Here is a 17,003-nt window from a genome sequence, read left to right on the forward strand (position 1 = left end):
AAAAGCTTCCTGATCCCAAACCAGGTCATTGGTTTCTCTAGCCAAGGATTGTCTGCAGCGGTGGCAGTTGACCTGTGGACCTCCAAAGATGTTTACTGGACTACAGTTTCCATCATCCCTGACTGCCAGCTGCACTGGCTGGGGCTGATGGGAGCTGGGGGTCCAACATTGTCCAGAGGCCCACAAGTTCCCCATCCTGGGTATAACACTGCCAACTTCTCTCCAGGGATTCAGGCAGGAGTCTCAGCCCCACATGGAAATATGAAAGACTGAATCGGAGATCTTTGGCAGCCAAGTGCATGCTCTAGCAAGGAGCTTCAAGGCCTTCTCCTTAGCCTGAATCTGACCACTGTTTTCAAACCTGCACTGGTGCGTTTTGGTTTCTTAAGATTTCCGGAGCGATGCTGAGTACAGTGCTACTCGCAACAACATAAAGGAAGAGGAAGAGGAAGAGGAAGAGGAAGAGGAAGAAAGCCGTCCAATAAATCTGGCATTGATGCAGCAACCATGAAAAAATTGGTTCTCTCCTTCCACCAACCTCTGATTACTGGGCAATGGTTCAAGTATGAGTCGGCCCTTGAAGGGAACAACCTTACACCTCTTGGTGCATTTGTGTTCCCAGATATAACACTAGCACTTCTGTCCCAGTTTTTAACATTCCTGTCGCGTCATGGAACTGTGGGTTTCTGATCAATATACCATGTTGCACTAAGTTTCATTCAAACCAGTGTTCGTGGTGTGATGCAAAACTGGACAACGTTGGACGTGTTGCCACCCTTTCCTCACAAGTGTTATTTTGTTCCCCCAACAATTCACCCATGAAAATGTCAGGAAAGAACTGTACAGCCCCAGGTTTCATCTCACGGCGTGATCCACAAAAACAGCAAAAAATAAATAAAACAGGGGAAAGCTCCTATGATTTTCTAGGTCAGGGGTCAGCAACCTCTTTCAGCCATGGGCCGGTCCATTGTCCCTCAGACCATGTGGTAGACCGGATTATATGGGGGGGGATGAACAAATTCCTATGCCCCACAAATAACCCAGACATGCATTTTAAATAAAAGGACACATTCTACTCATGTAAAAACATGCTGATTCCCGGACCATCTGCGGGCCGGATTGAGAAGGCAATTGGGCTACATCCGGCCCACGGGCCTTAGGTTGCCTACTCCTGTTCTAGGTTAATGGGGTTGCAGTAGGATTTTTCCCTGGAAGCAATTAACATGGAAATGAGCACTAAAACATCTGCTGGATTCCACTAGATTTCCACAAGTGGCTTTTACGTCGCGTGAAAGATCACATAAAACATGGAAATTATCAGGCAAGGAAAAGTTGGGGAAATGGAACAAAATGATCTCTGAATTCAGCCATATTCTCTTCAGCTTCCCTTCTTGCTACTTGTTAAGCTACTTAATTTCTCAGAAATCTGCTGTAGAGACAATGAAGGTCCCCTGAACACCAGTTAAGTACAGGCGAGTAATGAGAATAAATCAAAACCACATACCAATTTCCACCACTCTTAGATGGAGTTAGACCTTCGTACATAAATATCCGCTGCAGAAATAAATCAGAGACATTAGCAAGAGCCCTGCCATATGAAGCAGCAGCAGAAGTCTTAACAGTTATCAGGCCAGTTAACAGAATAAACCTATTAAATAAATAAATTTGCTCTCCACCAATTTATGTCACCGCTGTACTTAAAAGTGAAACCTTTTAAATGAACAGATTTACTGTGTATGGAGGTCTCCACTGGGCCTGGGTAATTACACAAAGGCAAGGCGTTACTTTTTAAAGTGGATGAATGGGCTGATACTTTTTTGATTTACTGCTAGAAACAGAAAAATGGTAATGGCATGAAATAAGCTTTTGCAAAACCCTTTTGGCAGACGGAAAACGTTTGATTTACCTAGGGCATCCATCAGGTTCTGTATTTTAGATCAAAGCAGATAGATGGCAAGGCAAATGAGTATTATTTTGCATGTGGGGTGGAGAGGCATGTGTGTTACTGCTTCTCTTGCTTCCTGACTGCTTCCTAGACAACAGACACAAATGTGAATGAAGGGAGAGCCACAGCAAAGTGAGAGGCAGACCCTTGACTGTTGCATCCACTATAGTTGTCATCATCATCATCATCATCATATAAATTATAATGCAGTGTACCAGGTTGAAAGCTCTAGTTTTCAGTGCAAATATCAGCCACCAAACAAGAAGGCTCATGCATTCAAAATAGTTTTCTGGGTGCAAACCTGGTGGTGACTTTACGGTGACTCTGTAAACTGCTTAGAGGCAAGACTACTGTAGTTAATCAGTATATAAGGTCCTTAAGGTCCATATATAGCAACACCCTAGAGATCCAGGGCCCTAAGGAAGTTAGATTAGCCTCAACCAGAGCGAGACCAGGGCCTTGCGGGATCTGATTTCTTTCCGCAGGGCCTGTAAGCCAGAGTTGTTCCACCTGGCCTTTGGCTTAGAATCAGTTTGATTCCCTCCCCCTTTTTATTTTTCCTTTCTCCTCCTGTGAAGAGGCTGAATCCTAATGTTTTAAAGTTTTTATTATTGGTTGTTAGCCACCCTGAGCCCGGTCTTAGCTGGGGAGAGCGGGGTATAAATAAAAATTTATTATTCTTATTATCAATGGTTTAAATCAATAAACACAAGTATCAGTGTTGGGTGGGAGGAAAACACCCACACACCTTCTATTTGCCTTTGTGTAGCAATATTTTTGCACTTCTACAGATCTAGAAGCAAATCCCTTTGAGATACAGAGGCATGCAGATTTCTGTACTGTACCAGACAGATTTATGTAGTTGAACATACTAATGTCCTTTGACCTGCTTAAAAATAAACATGGCCTACCAAATTGTCCTTTTTACGAGTATTTATGGCAAGGGCACTTTGTAAACTTAAGAACTAATTTCCCCCAAAGGAAATCTGCACTCTCAAACCTTGATAAACTGTTGAAAATGCAAAGTGCTACAAAATGTCATAGTTTCTCTCTCCAGCACCACCAATCTCCAGCAACATACGAATCTTTTACAGACTGCATTATCTTTAAAGTCAGGTCTTACTAGAAATAGTTATCTGTTGCTTCCAATTAAAAGAAGTAACCAGCAATATACTGGCAAAAAAAATGCATTCTGCATCTGCAAATCCTAAGTGGCAATACACAAACTACAGGACAAACGAAGGCTGCCCCTTCTGTCATTTTATTGCAGCTCAGAAACCTGCGGTCCTGAAACTTTCACCTCTTAGGTTTCTAGTCCTCATGACTAATGTGGCAATAAGGTTAAGAAACAGAGGACAGTATGCTTGAAAAGGCCAAGATAACGAAGCAGTAAATATTAAGAACCCCACATCTCAGTGCTGTTGTCTTAGTCCAGGAGAGCAGGGGTCATGTTGAATACAGTGGTACCTCGGGTTAAGTACTTAATTGGTTCCGGAAGTCTGTTCTTAACCTGAAGCACCACTTTAGCTAATGGGGCCTCCTGCTGCCGCTGCACCGCCGCTGCACGATTTCTGTTCTCATCCTGAAGCAAAGTTCTTAACCCAAGGTAATATTTCTGGGTTAGCGGAGTCTGTAACCTGAAGCATATGTAACCCGAGGTACCACTGTACAAGGATCTAGCCTCTGCCTAATGCAAAGGGTGACATCACCACCATAATCCCTTACCTGAGTCCCCCAGATTCAAGTGAGCTGTGCCGTTAGAGATCCTGAACAGCTCAATAGAAAAGCAATTTCAGAATGAGATGACTAAAATAGAATAATGCAATTACTGTGGGCGCATAAGTAAATTCTGATACATGGAAATGTCCAATTGTGGACCATTAATGATTGAAACAAGAAGATTCCTCATTTCTACTACTGCTTTGCCTTCAGGTGCAGATATGCCTAAGGCTGTATAGGAAGGAAGGAAGGAAGGAAGGAAGGAAGGAAGGAAGGAAGGAAGGAATTTAAATAAATAAATAAAAATTGTCCAGTAGCACCTTAGAGAGCAAATAAGTTTGCTCTGGGTACTGTATAAGCTTTCGTGTGCATGCACACTTCTTCAGATACACTGTATAGGAATACACAGTTACTTGGGCACAAATTCCATTAAGCTCAGCAGAGTTGACACATAAAGGATTGGGCTGTAAAGTCTGCATTGCAAAGCAGAGGGAGAACTTTAAAGATCCTGCTGCAACAGGTTTCCACTCATAAGTGATGACAGGGATGACGATGACAACAACAAACAACAACAACTAACTTCCAACAAAAAAATAGTAAAAACACAATACAACATCAAACACTAAAGACTTCTTTGAACACAGACTATCCTGCTACCATTTTCAGAGACTGGACAATGAAATGTAGTCTTAAGTCTAGCTATGGAAGCCCCACCCTGGATAAAAAAAGAACAAGATTTCATACAATGGCTACAATCAATTCAGAATAAGGAATCTGGGGTCCCTTTAACCACATGTTCAGGACTGGGGACTCCTCAGTTAGCAAAACCTGTGGTTCTGACCCTTTTCTGTGGAGTGTTAAGTCTGACCCCTCCTTTACCTGGTCCTTTCTCTTTACAGTCTAAGCCCATATTGCTCCAGATAGAAACTGCCGTAACTTTGGAAGCCTGAAATGTGTGCATAAGGACAGATCCTACCAGACAAGAGGCAGCTATCTGACATTTTAAAAAGGGCAAATCGAAAGCAATCAACACCCAACAAAATGCTGTTGCGTAGGCTGGAGTGGTAGCTTAGGATACTATAACGAACCTGGCAAGTGCTGTAGTGTTTTAATGTAAATTAACGCAAGATAATCTCTTTGCATATTTAAGCGATGCACTTCAAATTAATTAATACATATTTAAGAGATGTCTCCTTGAACAGCTGTTATTTACTTCCAGAGTTTCCTCCACATTAACATGGCTTGCTTTGTTCTCCTCCGAAGTTATTCATGCTTCTTATGGTTACTTTGAGAATCCGCATGGTGTAAAATTGAGCATTCCTTTCTCCCAAAGAGATGAGCTGCTCTGATAACTTAATATTTTAACATTAAACATCCAAGCAATTTTCCAAAACAGAAAGGTCAAATCCTACTTACAGCATCTGCTTGCAACAGACAAGCAGATGCTTAACGCTACTACACAAATACTTGCAGCGGTGAACATGATAAAGGGGAGGCAATCAATCTTCCCCTGTGGATTTTAAAATCAGATTTACTTTGATGCTAGCCCACTAAATCCCAGAGTTAGTTCCTTTTTTTTTTGGTGCCTCATAATTTAAGGCCAAATTATGGGCTTTTCTGCAGCTTCTAAAGTGCTTGGACTTGGTACGTGGAACTGCAGTAATTAAACAGAGACACCATGAAGCTTTTGATGCATGTTCTAAATACCGTGCACATTCAGGAAATGGATGTTTCCCCCCCAGGTGCATTGCATTCTTCCTCTTTTGCAGCTCATTGGGACATAGTTGCAGCATGCGAATGCTTCTTGGTTTTTCTACAGATCTGTGTAAAAAACCACACTCTTAAATTTGCATATTTATTCATCCAGTCATTCATTTCTTTATATACCACCTTTCTGCCAAGGTGATTTTATTAAAGGACTAAAACAAATGATGTTGAAGAAAATAATAATTGCATAAAACTATCATTTTGATAGTTCCATTTTTATTTTTTTATTTTTTTGGAGCCTATGGCCTAGCTAAACTGAAAAGGCCTGTGCCTAAACTTTCATAGTATAGAACTGTATGTAATGAATGTTCACTCCAAAACCCTGAAATCTATGGTGGCCATTGTACGCATGAAAAGAGAATCGGCTAGGCATGGCAACTGTGATTAATCTTGAACTGTTTCGCAGGTAGGTGAAACAGGATATTGGGAGACATTTAATGAATAGGAAAATTAGTCAAAGTCTTAAGAAAGAAAGACACTGATAAATGGTTATATGGAATCACATGATATTATGATGAAGGCTGATCTGGAGAGCTAAATGGTTTTGACTGGTTCAGGATGGTGACATTGGGGACTCATCTTTGTTGTTGTTTAGACGTCTTAGTCGTGTTCAACTCTCCGTGACCCAATGAACCAGAGCATGCCATGGAAACTTTTTCTTCTCAAAGCTTCTCCTTTTTTAATTTCCACAGAGTTTTCTTGGCAAAATACAGCTATGACCTGTCCGTCTTGGGTGGCCCTGCACGGCATAACTCATAGCTTCTTGGAGTTATTCAAGCCCCTTCGCCACAACAAGGCAGTGATCCATGAAGGGAGGGGACTCATCTACGCAGCTGCAAATAAATGTTTTATAAAGAGCAATATACAAACGTAACACTAGATGGCGACCGTGAGCTATGCAAAATTCAATGTATTTTTCAAAACGTTTTTTAAAAAAGCTTTTTCACAGCATTTTTAAAAATATGTGTGTAGATTCCACCTGGGTTACAACTGCAAAGGCTGATGCGATCCTTTGATGGTTGAATAGAAGTCATTTGCATAATCTGGAGATGTATAAGAAACATTGCTTTGGATGTGCTTCTTTGCTACTCCCCCCCCCATGTTGTCCCTATGAGCATTTGTATTTCCTTAGGCAGTGGAAGCCCCCAAGGCAGTGATCCACCAGTGGAGAAACAGTGCAGGCATTGGCGCTGATTTATGGCGAGATCTTGCTGTAATCTCATGAGATCTCATGGAGTGCAAGACCTCACGAGAGCTCTCACCATAAATTGGTGCTTGTGCTGCTTGTCTGCCAATGGCAGAGGTGGCAGGCAACGCAATGGCAGGCAGCATGGCAGAGCCGAGTGGCAATTTCTGTTTCCCCTTAAGTGGCAAAACGGGCCACATACCTTCAGACTTGTGCCCTGGGATTCCAAGGAGTTTGTGCTTCAGACCCTGAAATGCCCACTGAGCTCAAGGCAGCATATAAATTCAATACATTAATACATAAGCAAAACAAGTGAATAAGTAAATCTGTGTCAGGTTGATCCTGTGCCGGGATAAGTGACCACTGTCACTTATCACTGAGCCTCAAGGAACATACCAGATTGTAGAATGGTCCATCTTGAAAACACTCTGAAAGACTGAGCTTAGTCATGCATGCATTTATTACACAAGGCCTGCCATAACTCGTGTTGAGCTGTGAATGTGAAACAGCAACTATACAGGGAGGAAAAATATATATGAGACAACATCTCAAGCACACTTTTCACCAAAGACAGTTCACAAATGATTATTTAGCATCTTATTTATTTATTTATTAAAGTATATACTGCCTATATGCCATCCAAGCAGTTTACAAGTATAAACTCAATTATAAAATCCGTAAGCAATTAAAATTCACAATAAACCAATTCAATCAAGGCAACAAAAGCTTCCATGATTTAAAAAGGCAAGAAAACAAGCCAGTTAAAATTTCTAATAATTAGAACAGTTAAAAAACGCATAATTAGATCTCAAGTTCAGGGGAATACCTGCCTAAACAGGTGTGCTCTTCAAGAGCCGGCAGAATGCCAATAATGATGGGGCTTCTTCGCGTTTCAACAGGGAGGTCATTCTACAAGGCTGGTGCTCTCGGTGATAAAGCCCACCTCAGTGCTGCACATTCAGCAGAGAGTCATCAAGCGATGAACAATTTAGCTGCACTTTGTATGTTGCAGCTGCAGTATGGGCACAACGCTGGGACCCTGGCACAGTTGGCAGTAATTACTGCAAATAACCAGCAATGGTTAAGATGCTGGGCTTCCACACAAGCAGTTTTGTCTGGACACAGCTCCAACAGCACCAGCAATGATTACACTTTGAATTAGATGAGTATAAAGGAGCGAATCGAGTAATCTTATTCCCCCCCCCTTGTTAACGTGCATCACTGAAGTAACACATTATAGCTTCACCTTCCCAGTAATGAATGAATGTGACTTCTAGCAAGTCAGTATTTGTAAAAAGAAACACACACACGCAAAACCCACCTCACAACTATCACCACTCCTAAACAGTCATTATCAGTGTCTCTTAATGCAGTTTCTAAATGGCTTCCTAGAATTGTGTTTATAACACTTGAAAAACATTATGCTGTTTTATTAGCTGATGTCTTGGGTTCTAATGGCAGGGAAATCTAAAAGTGTGCCTTTGAAGCTAGTGTTGATTTCATTAGGGGGAAAATGTAGCATGACAAAGGAAACATTTGGACTGCTTTGGGGCAGCAGGGGTGAGTGGAAGATGGGAAGAGACTTCAGACTTAGAACTTCTTTCTGGTCTTACAGCATAGGTGGCTAACTTGTGGCCCTCAAGATATTGTTAAGACTCTCCCACCCGCCCTAAGCCAGCACAGTCAATGGTCAGGAATGATGGGATTTGGAGTCCAACACAGGATCCCCTTGGAACAAGGTAACTGGTGCTTCAAAAAATTCTGCAACATTCTGTCACATGGAAGATGGAGCAGTTACAAGATGGAGCAGTTACCAAAGGCTTCAAGTTACAAGATAAGGTGCTGGGACTAAATGATACACAGTGGCATAAGGGCTGTGTATGATTACCGTAGGATCCAACAATGTCACACTCTCAGTTCAGCAGCGTAATCCATAAACCGCTTCACACGATCCGGGTCAATGTTATTTGCCCAATAGCTTTCTTTCTTGAAATATGAACCAACGATCAAAGCATTTGCACCCAAGTAGTTCTTCAAGTTTTCCAGAGTCACTCCAGATCCAACCAACACTGGTATCTTCACAGCACATCCAACTTCTGGAGAAAATTAAGTAGGGAAACTGATTTTAAAATCCCTATAAATGAAGGCAAGCTGTGGCAATGGCCACATATGGTGGAGGCTGGGTATTACATACTTATTTAAAGTGTGTATTTCAATTCACAGCTTCACATACTTCTAAGGTTTGAGAGACAAAGGTCCAGTTCAAATGTATTTATCATACATCTTCTTAAGAAATGCATGAGGCTTTTGCCCACACGCTACATCCTGCTGCCATTCCATCCTTCCTTGGACCTTTGGAGCAATCAATCACAATTGCCTATGATTTCCAAACCACTAAACTGTGGTTCCTGGGACAAACAAAAACAAAAACCAAACAGAATCTTAAACCAACTTCACTCTGTGGTTTAAGATTCTGACTTGTTGGGTTTCTTGACCACTATGTTGTGATTAACCCAGAAAATCTTCATATGGCCATGGTTTCCTGTAACATCCAAACTGGGGAATGGGAATGTCCTGGTATGTCCCACAGAAGAACTTACGGTCTGCAAATAAAAACATCCTGAAGATCCCAGGCCACAGAGAGGTTAGGCTGGCCTCAATTAGAGCCAGGGCTTTCTCGGCCGCAGCTCCAATCTGGTAGAACGCTCTGTCACAAGAGACTAGGGCCCTGCAGGACCTGACATCTTTCCGCAGGGCCTGTAAGACAGAGCTGTTTCACCAGGCCTTTGGTCAGGGCGCAGCCTGACCCCCTCCTCTGGCAATCTGCACAGAATTTTGCTTAATAGTGGCCATCAATTTGATTTTAATTAATTTTTATAATGAAAGGTTTTTAGAATGTTGAATTATTTTGATTGTTGTTAGCCGCCCTGAGCCCAGCTTCGGCTGGGGAGGGCGGGGTATAAATAAAATTTTTTATTATTATTATTATTATTATTATTATTATTATTATTATTGGGAAGCACAAGGACAGCGTTTGTGGCAGGCACAGTCTATTAAGCAGAATGTGTACATTCAAACCAGGACATAGAAGAGCGTTCTAAGGAAAGTCCTTCTCTATTATGAACTCAGAACACAAGGAATAAAGCACTAGGGGGAGCTTTTGAATGAACGCCTATCCACCACCCATGACTTATAGTGTCCTCACTTCAGCTGCTCTGATAGCAAACAACATTTGGTTTCTCTAGGCATAAATACCAGGATGCACTAGGGCTTTTGACCTTGCTTCATCAACAGCAAAAACTTTGCTGAAGTTGGTCTCAAGTAGCCCAGTGCTGGAGAAAGGGATCCAGTCCAAGGGCCAGACCCAGAAGTGGCCAACCCTCCATAGGCTCCATTGACTGGATGGCAAGGCCATGTCAAGGGATGCAAAGCTCAAGCTTCTTCCTCGGCATACTCTGATTGAATTCAAGCTATGGCTGCAAAGAAAGAATCTGGACTACACTCTAAAGTGTGCTCCAATTTATTCCTTTGCAGCCAGTTGGTTGTTTTTTTAAGGCACCTTTTTCTGTTGCCGTGCAGGACGGCAGAAAAGTGTGCCAAATAAAAACAAAAACATCAAATTGGGAGCATACATACGAGTCTTTCTGTGCAGCCTCAGGGTGAACTTGCCAGCACCCAACGTTACATGATGTCAAGCATGTGAAAGATGGCTGTAGTTCACTCAAAACAGCCAGGGAGACCAACCTACAAGGCCTGGCGGACCTAATTAAGCCCATGGGCTGAAGATTATTCCTCACTCCTATGAGCAGACTTTAGCAGAGCTGAGTCCCTCTGCACTCTGCCTCTTGCTCAGGCATAGCAAACTTGGCCTTCCAGACGTTTTTGAGACTACAATTCCCACCATCCCTGACCACTGGTCCTGTTAGCTAGGGATGATGGGAGTTGTAGTCCCAAAACATCTGGAGGGCTGAGTTTGCCTATGCCTGCTCTTGCTGGTCTGCTCCACTACTTCCGCCTTTCTCTATTCCTGGGCGGACTTGTTAAGTGTTAACATCCCTCTTTATATCAATATGTATTCAGTAACCACTGCACTATACAAAATGCTGTCATTAAACTGCGGTGTAGCACACTGTCTTTTTTTTTTTTTAATTGCTCCATTAATTTGAAAGAGCCAGCAAACACAGCAACAAGGCATACAACTCCCACTTCCTATGACCAACATCAAAAAAAGAGAAGCATAGCAATGCTGGAAGCAAATGTGATATAATCTCACTCTCCTCCCTTTTCAGTTCAGCTTTCAAAGAGACAAGTGATCAGATCAAAACACAAATTGGCTTAAGCTGTCAATGGGTTTATTTTGTAATATGATGAAAGGAATCCAATTGTGTCTACACTTAAGCAGCAGCAGGGTTCCAGTGGCAGAGACAGGCTCAATTTGCTGTCATAGATCTCCATTAGAAGATAGACAAGCACTCTCTCCCTCTATCTGTCTGTCTGTCTCTCACACACAAACACAAAGCTTGTTTGCTTCATTTTCACCATTCAGAATTGCTGCACTAGAATGAGCTATGCTAGCTACCTGTGAGGCCACAAGTATCACTGAGTAAACACTCAGGAGCAATTACAGCAAAGAATCCACACCCCATGTAGGTGTGTCGCAGAAACCTCTGATGTATTGTTTTCTTGGAATCACAGAATGTAGAGTTGGAAGGTACCCCAAGGGTCATCTAGTCCAACCCCCTGCAACGCATGAATCCTGTCCACAGCTGTTCTTGGGCGGGCTCAAAATACCAGCCTTCTGGCTAACAGCCAGACACATTGATCCATTGTGCCACCTGGGTCATCCCTTCCATTATCCCCCTTCAAAAGAGAAGTAAAAAAACTGTCGGCGTTGATTATATTCTGTGCTTGAAACATCCGAACTCTACGCCAAGGAAATAACAACAAGAACAATAATAATAATCCCCAATTTGAAGAAATCGTGCCTGTTAGACATATTACAGATGACATTCCTTGAATGCCACCCTGTAGCATTTCACAGCATTTCTAACACTTTAGATGGTAAAAGGCAACTAGGTTAAGAAAGTAGACAGTAAGTTGGCCAAGACTACATTTCTGTAGCGATTGCGAGTCCAAAAAAACTTTGGTTTTGGAGACATCAGGCTATTTTGCACCACTTTTAACAGTCATGGCTTCCACCAAAGGATCCTGGTGACTGTAGCTTGTAAAGCAGGCATCCCCAAACTCAGCCCTCCAGATGTTTTGGGACTACAACTCCCATCATCCCTGACCACTGGTCCTGTTAGCTAGGGATGATGGGAGTTGTAGTCCCAAAACATCTGAAGGGCCGAGTTTGGGGGTGCCTGTTGTAAAGGGTGCTGACCACACAAAGCTTCAGTCCCCAGGATTCTCTGTGGTGGTTAAAGTGGCATAAGAGTTACTTAAATGTATGGTGTAGATATAAACTTATCAAAGCGGAAAGTGACTTAAACTGAAGCTGAGAAGATTTGAGCTCTATAGAAGGAAGAATGCAGCAGAGCACTGGAGCACTAGAACATATTGCCTAAAGTGGTGGCAGTATGACTCTGAACACCAGCTGCTGGGACTCAACCACTGGTGAGCACAACACTATCATCCTCATGCGCAGCTTGCAGGCTTCTCAATAGGGCATCTGGTTGGCCACTGTGAGAACAGGATGCTGGACCAGATGGGCCATTAGCATGATCCAGAAGGCTCTTCTGATGATGTTGTTTTTAAATCAGTGGGAGTCTTGAAGAGCAGATTGGATAAATGGCTGGATTAGTTTGGCTGGATCTTGCCCTTGGTGGCAGAGTTGGCTAGACAGCCTTCTTAAAGGAACAAGTGCCCATTTCAGAAGACCGGAGAGCTTTGACAAAGAATGATATATAGGACTCTTCCTTATTTCAAGAGGTTGTCATTGCTGACTCGTGAATCAATGAACTAATCAGAGATCAAAACAGACTATTTTGCCTATTTGAAGTAAGGACATCAGGGATAGCATCTTTGCCCCCAAACCTATCAGGCACTTAATTGCTCCAGCTACTTTCTCCTAGGACACACATCAAGCATTTGGAACCAGCTAGCAAAATCAAACTCCCACTGGTGTCCAGTCACTATTATTTATACTCCACTCTGTCAGATGCTGTTCTTCCTGCTGGAATGTCAGACCCAAGTGCAATCTCCTATTTCTTGCCATGTTAAGAGTTATGTTTTTAATTTACCTTCATTAGAAATAACCTTTTAAGAAAGGTTATGAAGAATGTCATCATTCATGAGCAACAGCTATCAAAAAGCAAGACTTTCCGTCTTTTCTTTTTTTTTAATTAAGAGAAATGAGAAATATGTATGTACATATCCACTTTCCTGGCTAGCTGCTTAATATATACCTGACGGGAACTGAAACATTTGCCACAACTGGCTAGAGAAAGGATGCTACTGGTAACATACACCCTTTACATTGGAGAAAATGATGTCCAATTGCATTATACTGCGTAAGAGCTAAAACAACGGACACATGTCATGTTTGAAACAAACAAATCTGGGAAGACACAAGATTTGCCCACCCTGGAAGAATGGCAGATGCAAGTAATAGACTATATGGCATTGGCAGAAATGACTGGCAGAATCTGAGACCTGGGAGAGGAAGTAGTGGAAGAGGACTGGAAGAAGTTCAAGAACTATCTGCAGAAATACTGCAAAGTTTATGAATGTTAAAATGATGTTGGATATAAAAATAAGATGGCATTAGTGATACAGTGTTAAAAATATGCAAAAATGTAATAGAAAAAGGGTGAAAGGTAAAAGTTATATTATGTCAAAAGCAAATAATATGTTAAGGGTGTTTAAATATAAGGAGGAAAGATCAGAGACATAATAGAAGGGATCTTAATAATTTGAAATGAGGCTTGAAAGAGGGTAAGGATTTGCTGTACCTGATTGGATAAAGAGGAAAACAAAAAAGGGAGGCGCGAGGAAGTCAAGAAAGAAGGTTAATTAAGTATGAATTTAAAAGTTGGTGTTTTTATTTTTTGTTAATTTGATTGGTGTAATTTTTTTCTGTACTTTTTTGTTTTTTATCTCTTCTTTTTTAAGTGTATTGTTGACTATGTTTTTCTTTATGATTGTTGTTGTTATATGTTTTCTTTTTTCTGAAAGCTTAATAAATATTTATATATATATAAAAAATGAAACAAACAAATCTGCACACACTGATTAAAAAAAATAACAATACAATGTATGTAAGCAAGCAATATCTCAGCAGAACTTTGAGTCATGTTTGGTTTTCCAGGGTTCATCCGAGTTCATAAACTAGCAAGGGGAACACTATCTCTCTAGCAACAGTGAATCTGTATACTTCATGTGCTTTTGCAGGCTTCTTGGCGGCTGATCCCAGATTTTGGGACTCCCATTCCAGAGAAGCTAGACTGGGCTCCCTTCATCTCGTTCTTCCACTGGCAGCTAAAGATTCTTTTATTCCAACAGGCCTTTCAAAACTAACTTTTCTTCCTCTTCTTCCAGGAAAGGGCTTTTAATAGCACTGTGATGTTTTCATTCTTTTCACTATCTATATTTTAATAATTTGTTTTTACAATGTTTTCATTCCATTGTAGCTTAATTACTTTTTAATGATGCTCTTTCTTGTGCTTTTTCGGCTTTTTGCATGCTCTATTTTATCTGTAAGCTGCCTTGAGTTTGGGGGAAAGGCAGGACATAAGTAAATACAAGAAATATAATCATCATAATCATACCACCTTTCAGTTCTTTGGGATCTGCCTCCAATCCAGTGGCAGCTCCAGTCAATATGACCCCGTCAGCCAGAAAGAATTCAGCAGCCTTAGCCGTCTCTGCTACACTGACATCAGCTGTCAGAGCGTGAGAACTGCCAACAACAGAAACCCAACCTGTTTACTTTTGGCAGCCATACAAAGTTATTGAAGCTCCCCACCACCACCACCATGAAGTGGAGGGCCAGCTTTCCAGCACCATCATAATGTAATAAATCAAGGAAGTGAGCAAATCACTCACAAGTGACATTCCACGCTCACATCAGTGTAACTGGTGTTCAGACAGTCAATCTCTCCAGTTGTAATTATATAGCAAATATGTGTAGTCCACACATTCCCAGATTATATCCCAGAATGCTTAAGGATTTAAGAAGAGCCTGCTGGATCAAGCATTAATTTTTAATGCAAGTTGCATCAGGGTCACTCTGTGAGAAATACAATTATTCAACAAGTAACAAATGCAATTACTATTGTTAATCATAAAAGTGGCCCATCTAGTCCAGCATCGTGGAAAGCCTGAAAGCACAACCTGAGCACTGTGCATTCCTCCAAGTGGTAAAATCCCCCAAATTCTCACTGCTTTAAAAGGCTAAGTTGGGAGTGAGAATATTTGTAGCTGAAGTAACAGAGCCATTGGTCTATTGGTGGAAGACTCTGTTGTAAAACTTAGGGCTTCTGTCACTTGTGAGTGGTAACCATACAAATTCAATGCAAGCAAAAGCCCTGACAGCACATGTTTGGCAAGTATAGGTTTCTAACACATTTTGGCGTGCACCCTAATTACCTGTGTTTCTTTTTAACGTCAGCAAAAACCTGAATGTGTTCTGCTCCAATCTGCTTCCGGTATCTGAGCAAGTTGCCAGCACAGGCATTCAGAATCCCTTCATCTGCCACATGAGAAAAAACAAAGCCTTCCGCTCGAATGAAGTCAAGACCTGCAAATGACAAGAATACTGTGATAAAGCTGACTGAGGGCCAGGCAGGAACTGTAAATCACGGTCACTTACCAGCACGAAATGGGATACATTACGAAAGGTCAGTGGTCCATTAGCACACAGAGTGTGTACACAGGAGATCCAAAATTAAATCACCGCTCGGCTGTGATGTTTGCTAGGTGACTGTTTGCAAGTCGCTGTGTCTTGGAACATTGATGCCCTGATTTGATCCCCCATTACAATTCATTGATTCGTAAGTCGTCAAGTACAGTACCTTGGAAAAAGCAAGAACCTTAATCAAAGGTCTCTTCATCAAGGGGCTGTGCACTTTGGGTCTTCTGGGATGGACCCCAGTTCCCTTAAGAGCAGGGTGCTCAACATCAGGTCTAGGGCTAAAATGCAGCCTTCCAGGACCCCTTCTTTGGCTCTCAGAACTCTCTCCAGTCCACACCCCTCAGTAGTCCTTCTTTGTGTGGCAGGAATGTGTCACTGAGTTCTGATCATGCCCCCTTTCTTGCCTGAATGGAGGGCAGAGAGGGGTGGCCCTACCAAATATGTGACACTGCTATGTGGTCCTTGAAAGGTGATCTAGAAGGAAATGTGGCCCTTGGGCTGGAAAGGGTTTCCCGCTCTTGCCTTAAGAGGCCACCTAGTCAATTCTGCCTCCCAGAACTAGATGCGATTAAATTAATCCAACCATTTAGCCGATGCACTCCTCTAACAGTGTGTACTAAGGATAATATGGGTGCTAGTTCTGCAGCTCTGTTTCTGCCTCTAGAAAAGACAATTCCACCATCAGTCACTATGATGCCAGGTTCTCCCTTAAAGTCATGGATTTTGCCCTGAAATCTAAGGAACTATTTTATACAAGAATCGAAACTATTGGTTCCTTTGCCCAGTATCATCCAATCCGATTGGCAGTGCCCCTCCAAGGTTTCAGACAAATGAGTTTTCCCAGTCTTGTTACCAGATCTTTAACTGAACATAAAATCTGGGACTTTCTACACACACACACACACACACACTGCTTTACCTGTCCAGAGTAAAGCAATAATGCTTGCAATAAGTTACAAGAACCAGAAGGGGTCGATGAAGGCAACTTGTTGTTCCCTTACTGGTTTCCTTCTTGAGTAAAAACTTGCTACTTCCTTCCTGCTTCTTCTTCAGTGTTAGACATTTTGTTGTTGTCATTAATCTCATGTCTCTGTGATGGCCACATGTAAGCTTGTAAATGAAAATGGCTTTGCTTGCCTTAGGCTTCCTCAATTCGTTCAGCCCATATATATTTCTGCACTCCACTGCAATATATAGACAGAACTCTTACAATACCACTAAAGAAATAGAAATCCTGGCTTACGGGGATCAAATCCGTGATTTGGGGGGGTATTATTAGCACCACGCTCCAGTCAGGTGTGCAGAATTGTAGCAGGGAAGCTAGGAGGGCACAGAAAGCAAAGGACCAGGGTTTAACTTTCATGTAATGAATGCTAATTATTACATCAGATACTAAAAAAATACAATGAGGTCTCAGGTGGGGTCAATCTAACCCAGACTTGTGGACTGAGTGTTCCCAAATGTTATCAAGAGGATGGGAAAATGATAGCTGCAATGTAGGCAGCGCCTGTATCTTTATCACCGCCATAAAT

General features: G+C 41.9%; 2 protein-coding genes across 7 annotated transcripts in view; both read right to left on the minus strand.

Annotated features, from left to right (window-relative positions):
- LOC307223113 (protein C19orf12 homolog) overlaps positions 1-17,003 on the minus strand; it is a 116,584-nt gene that overhangs the window by 42,694 nt on the left and 56,887 nt on the right. The gene's annotated exons all lie outside the window — the stretch shown is intronic.
- LOC307223087 (uncharacterized protein F13E9.13, mitochondrial-like) overlaps positions 7,060-17,003 on the minus strand; it is a 29,039-nt gene continuing 19,095 nt past the window's right edge. For all 6 annotated transcript variants that reach the window (XM_079988922.1, XM_079988921.1, XM_079988924.1 and 3 more), the window contains 3 exons: positions 15,207-15,357; positions 14,390-14,517; positions 7,060-8,713 (listed from right to left, as the gene is read on the minus strand). In XM_079988922.1, coding sequence (XP_079845048.1) covers positions 8,523-8,713; positions 14,390-14,517; positions 15,207-15,357 — 470 coding nt within the window. In that variant the 3' untranslated portion in view covers positions 7,060-8,522. The remainder of the gene's footprint in view (positions 8,714-14,389; positions 14,518-15,206; positions 15,358-17,003) is intronic.

This window comes from Podarcis cretensis (assembly GCF_951804945.1).
Source record: "Podarcis cretensis genome assembly, chromosome: 8".
NCBI classification, from domain to species: domain Eukaryota; kingdom Metazoa; phylum Chordata; class Lepidosauria; order Squamata; family Lacertidae; genus Podarcis; species Podarcis cretensis.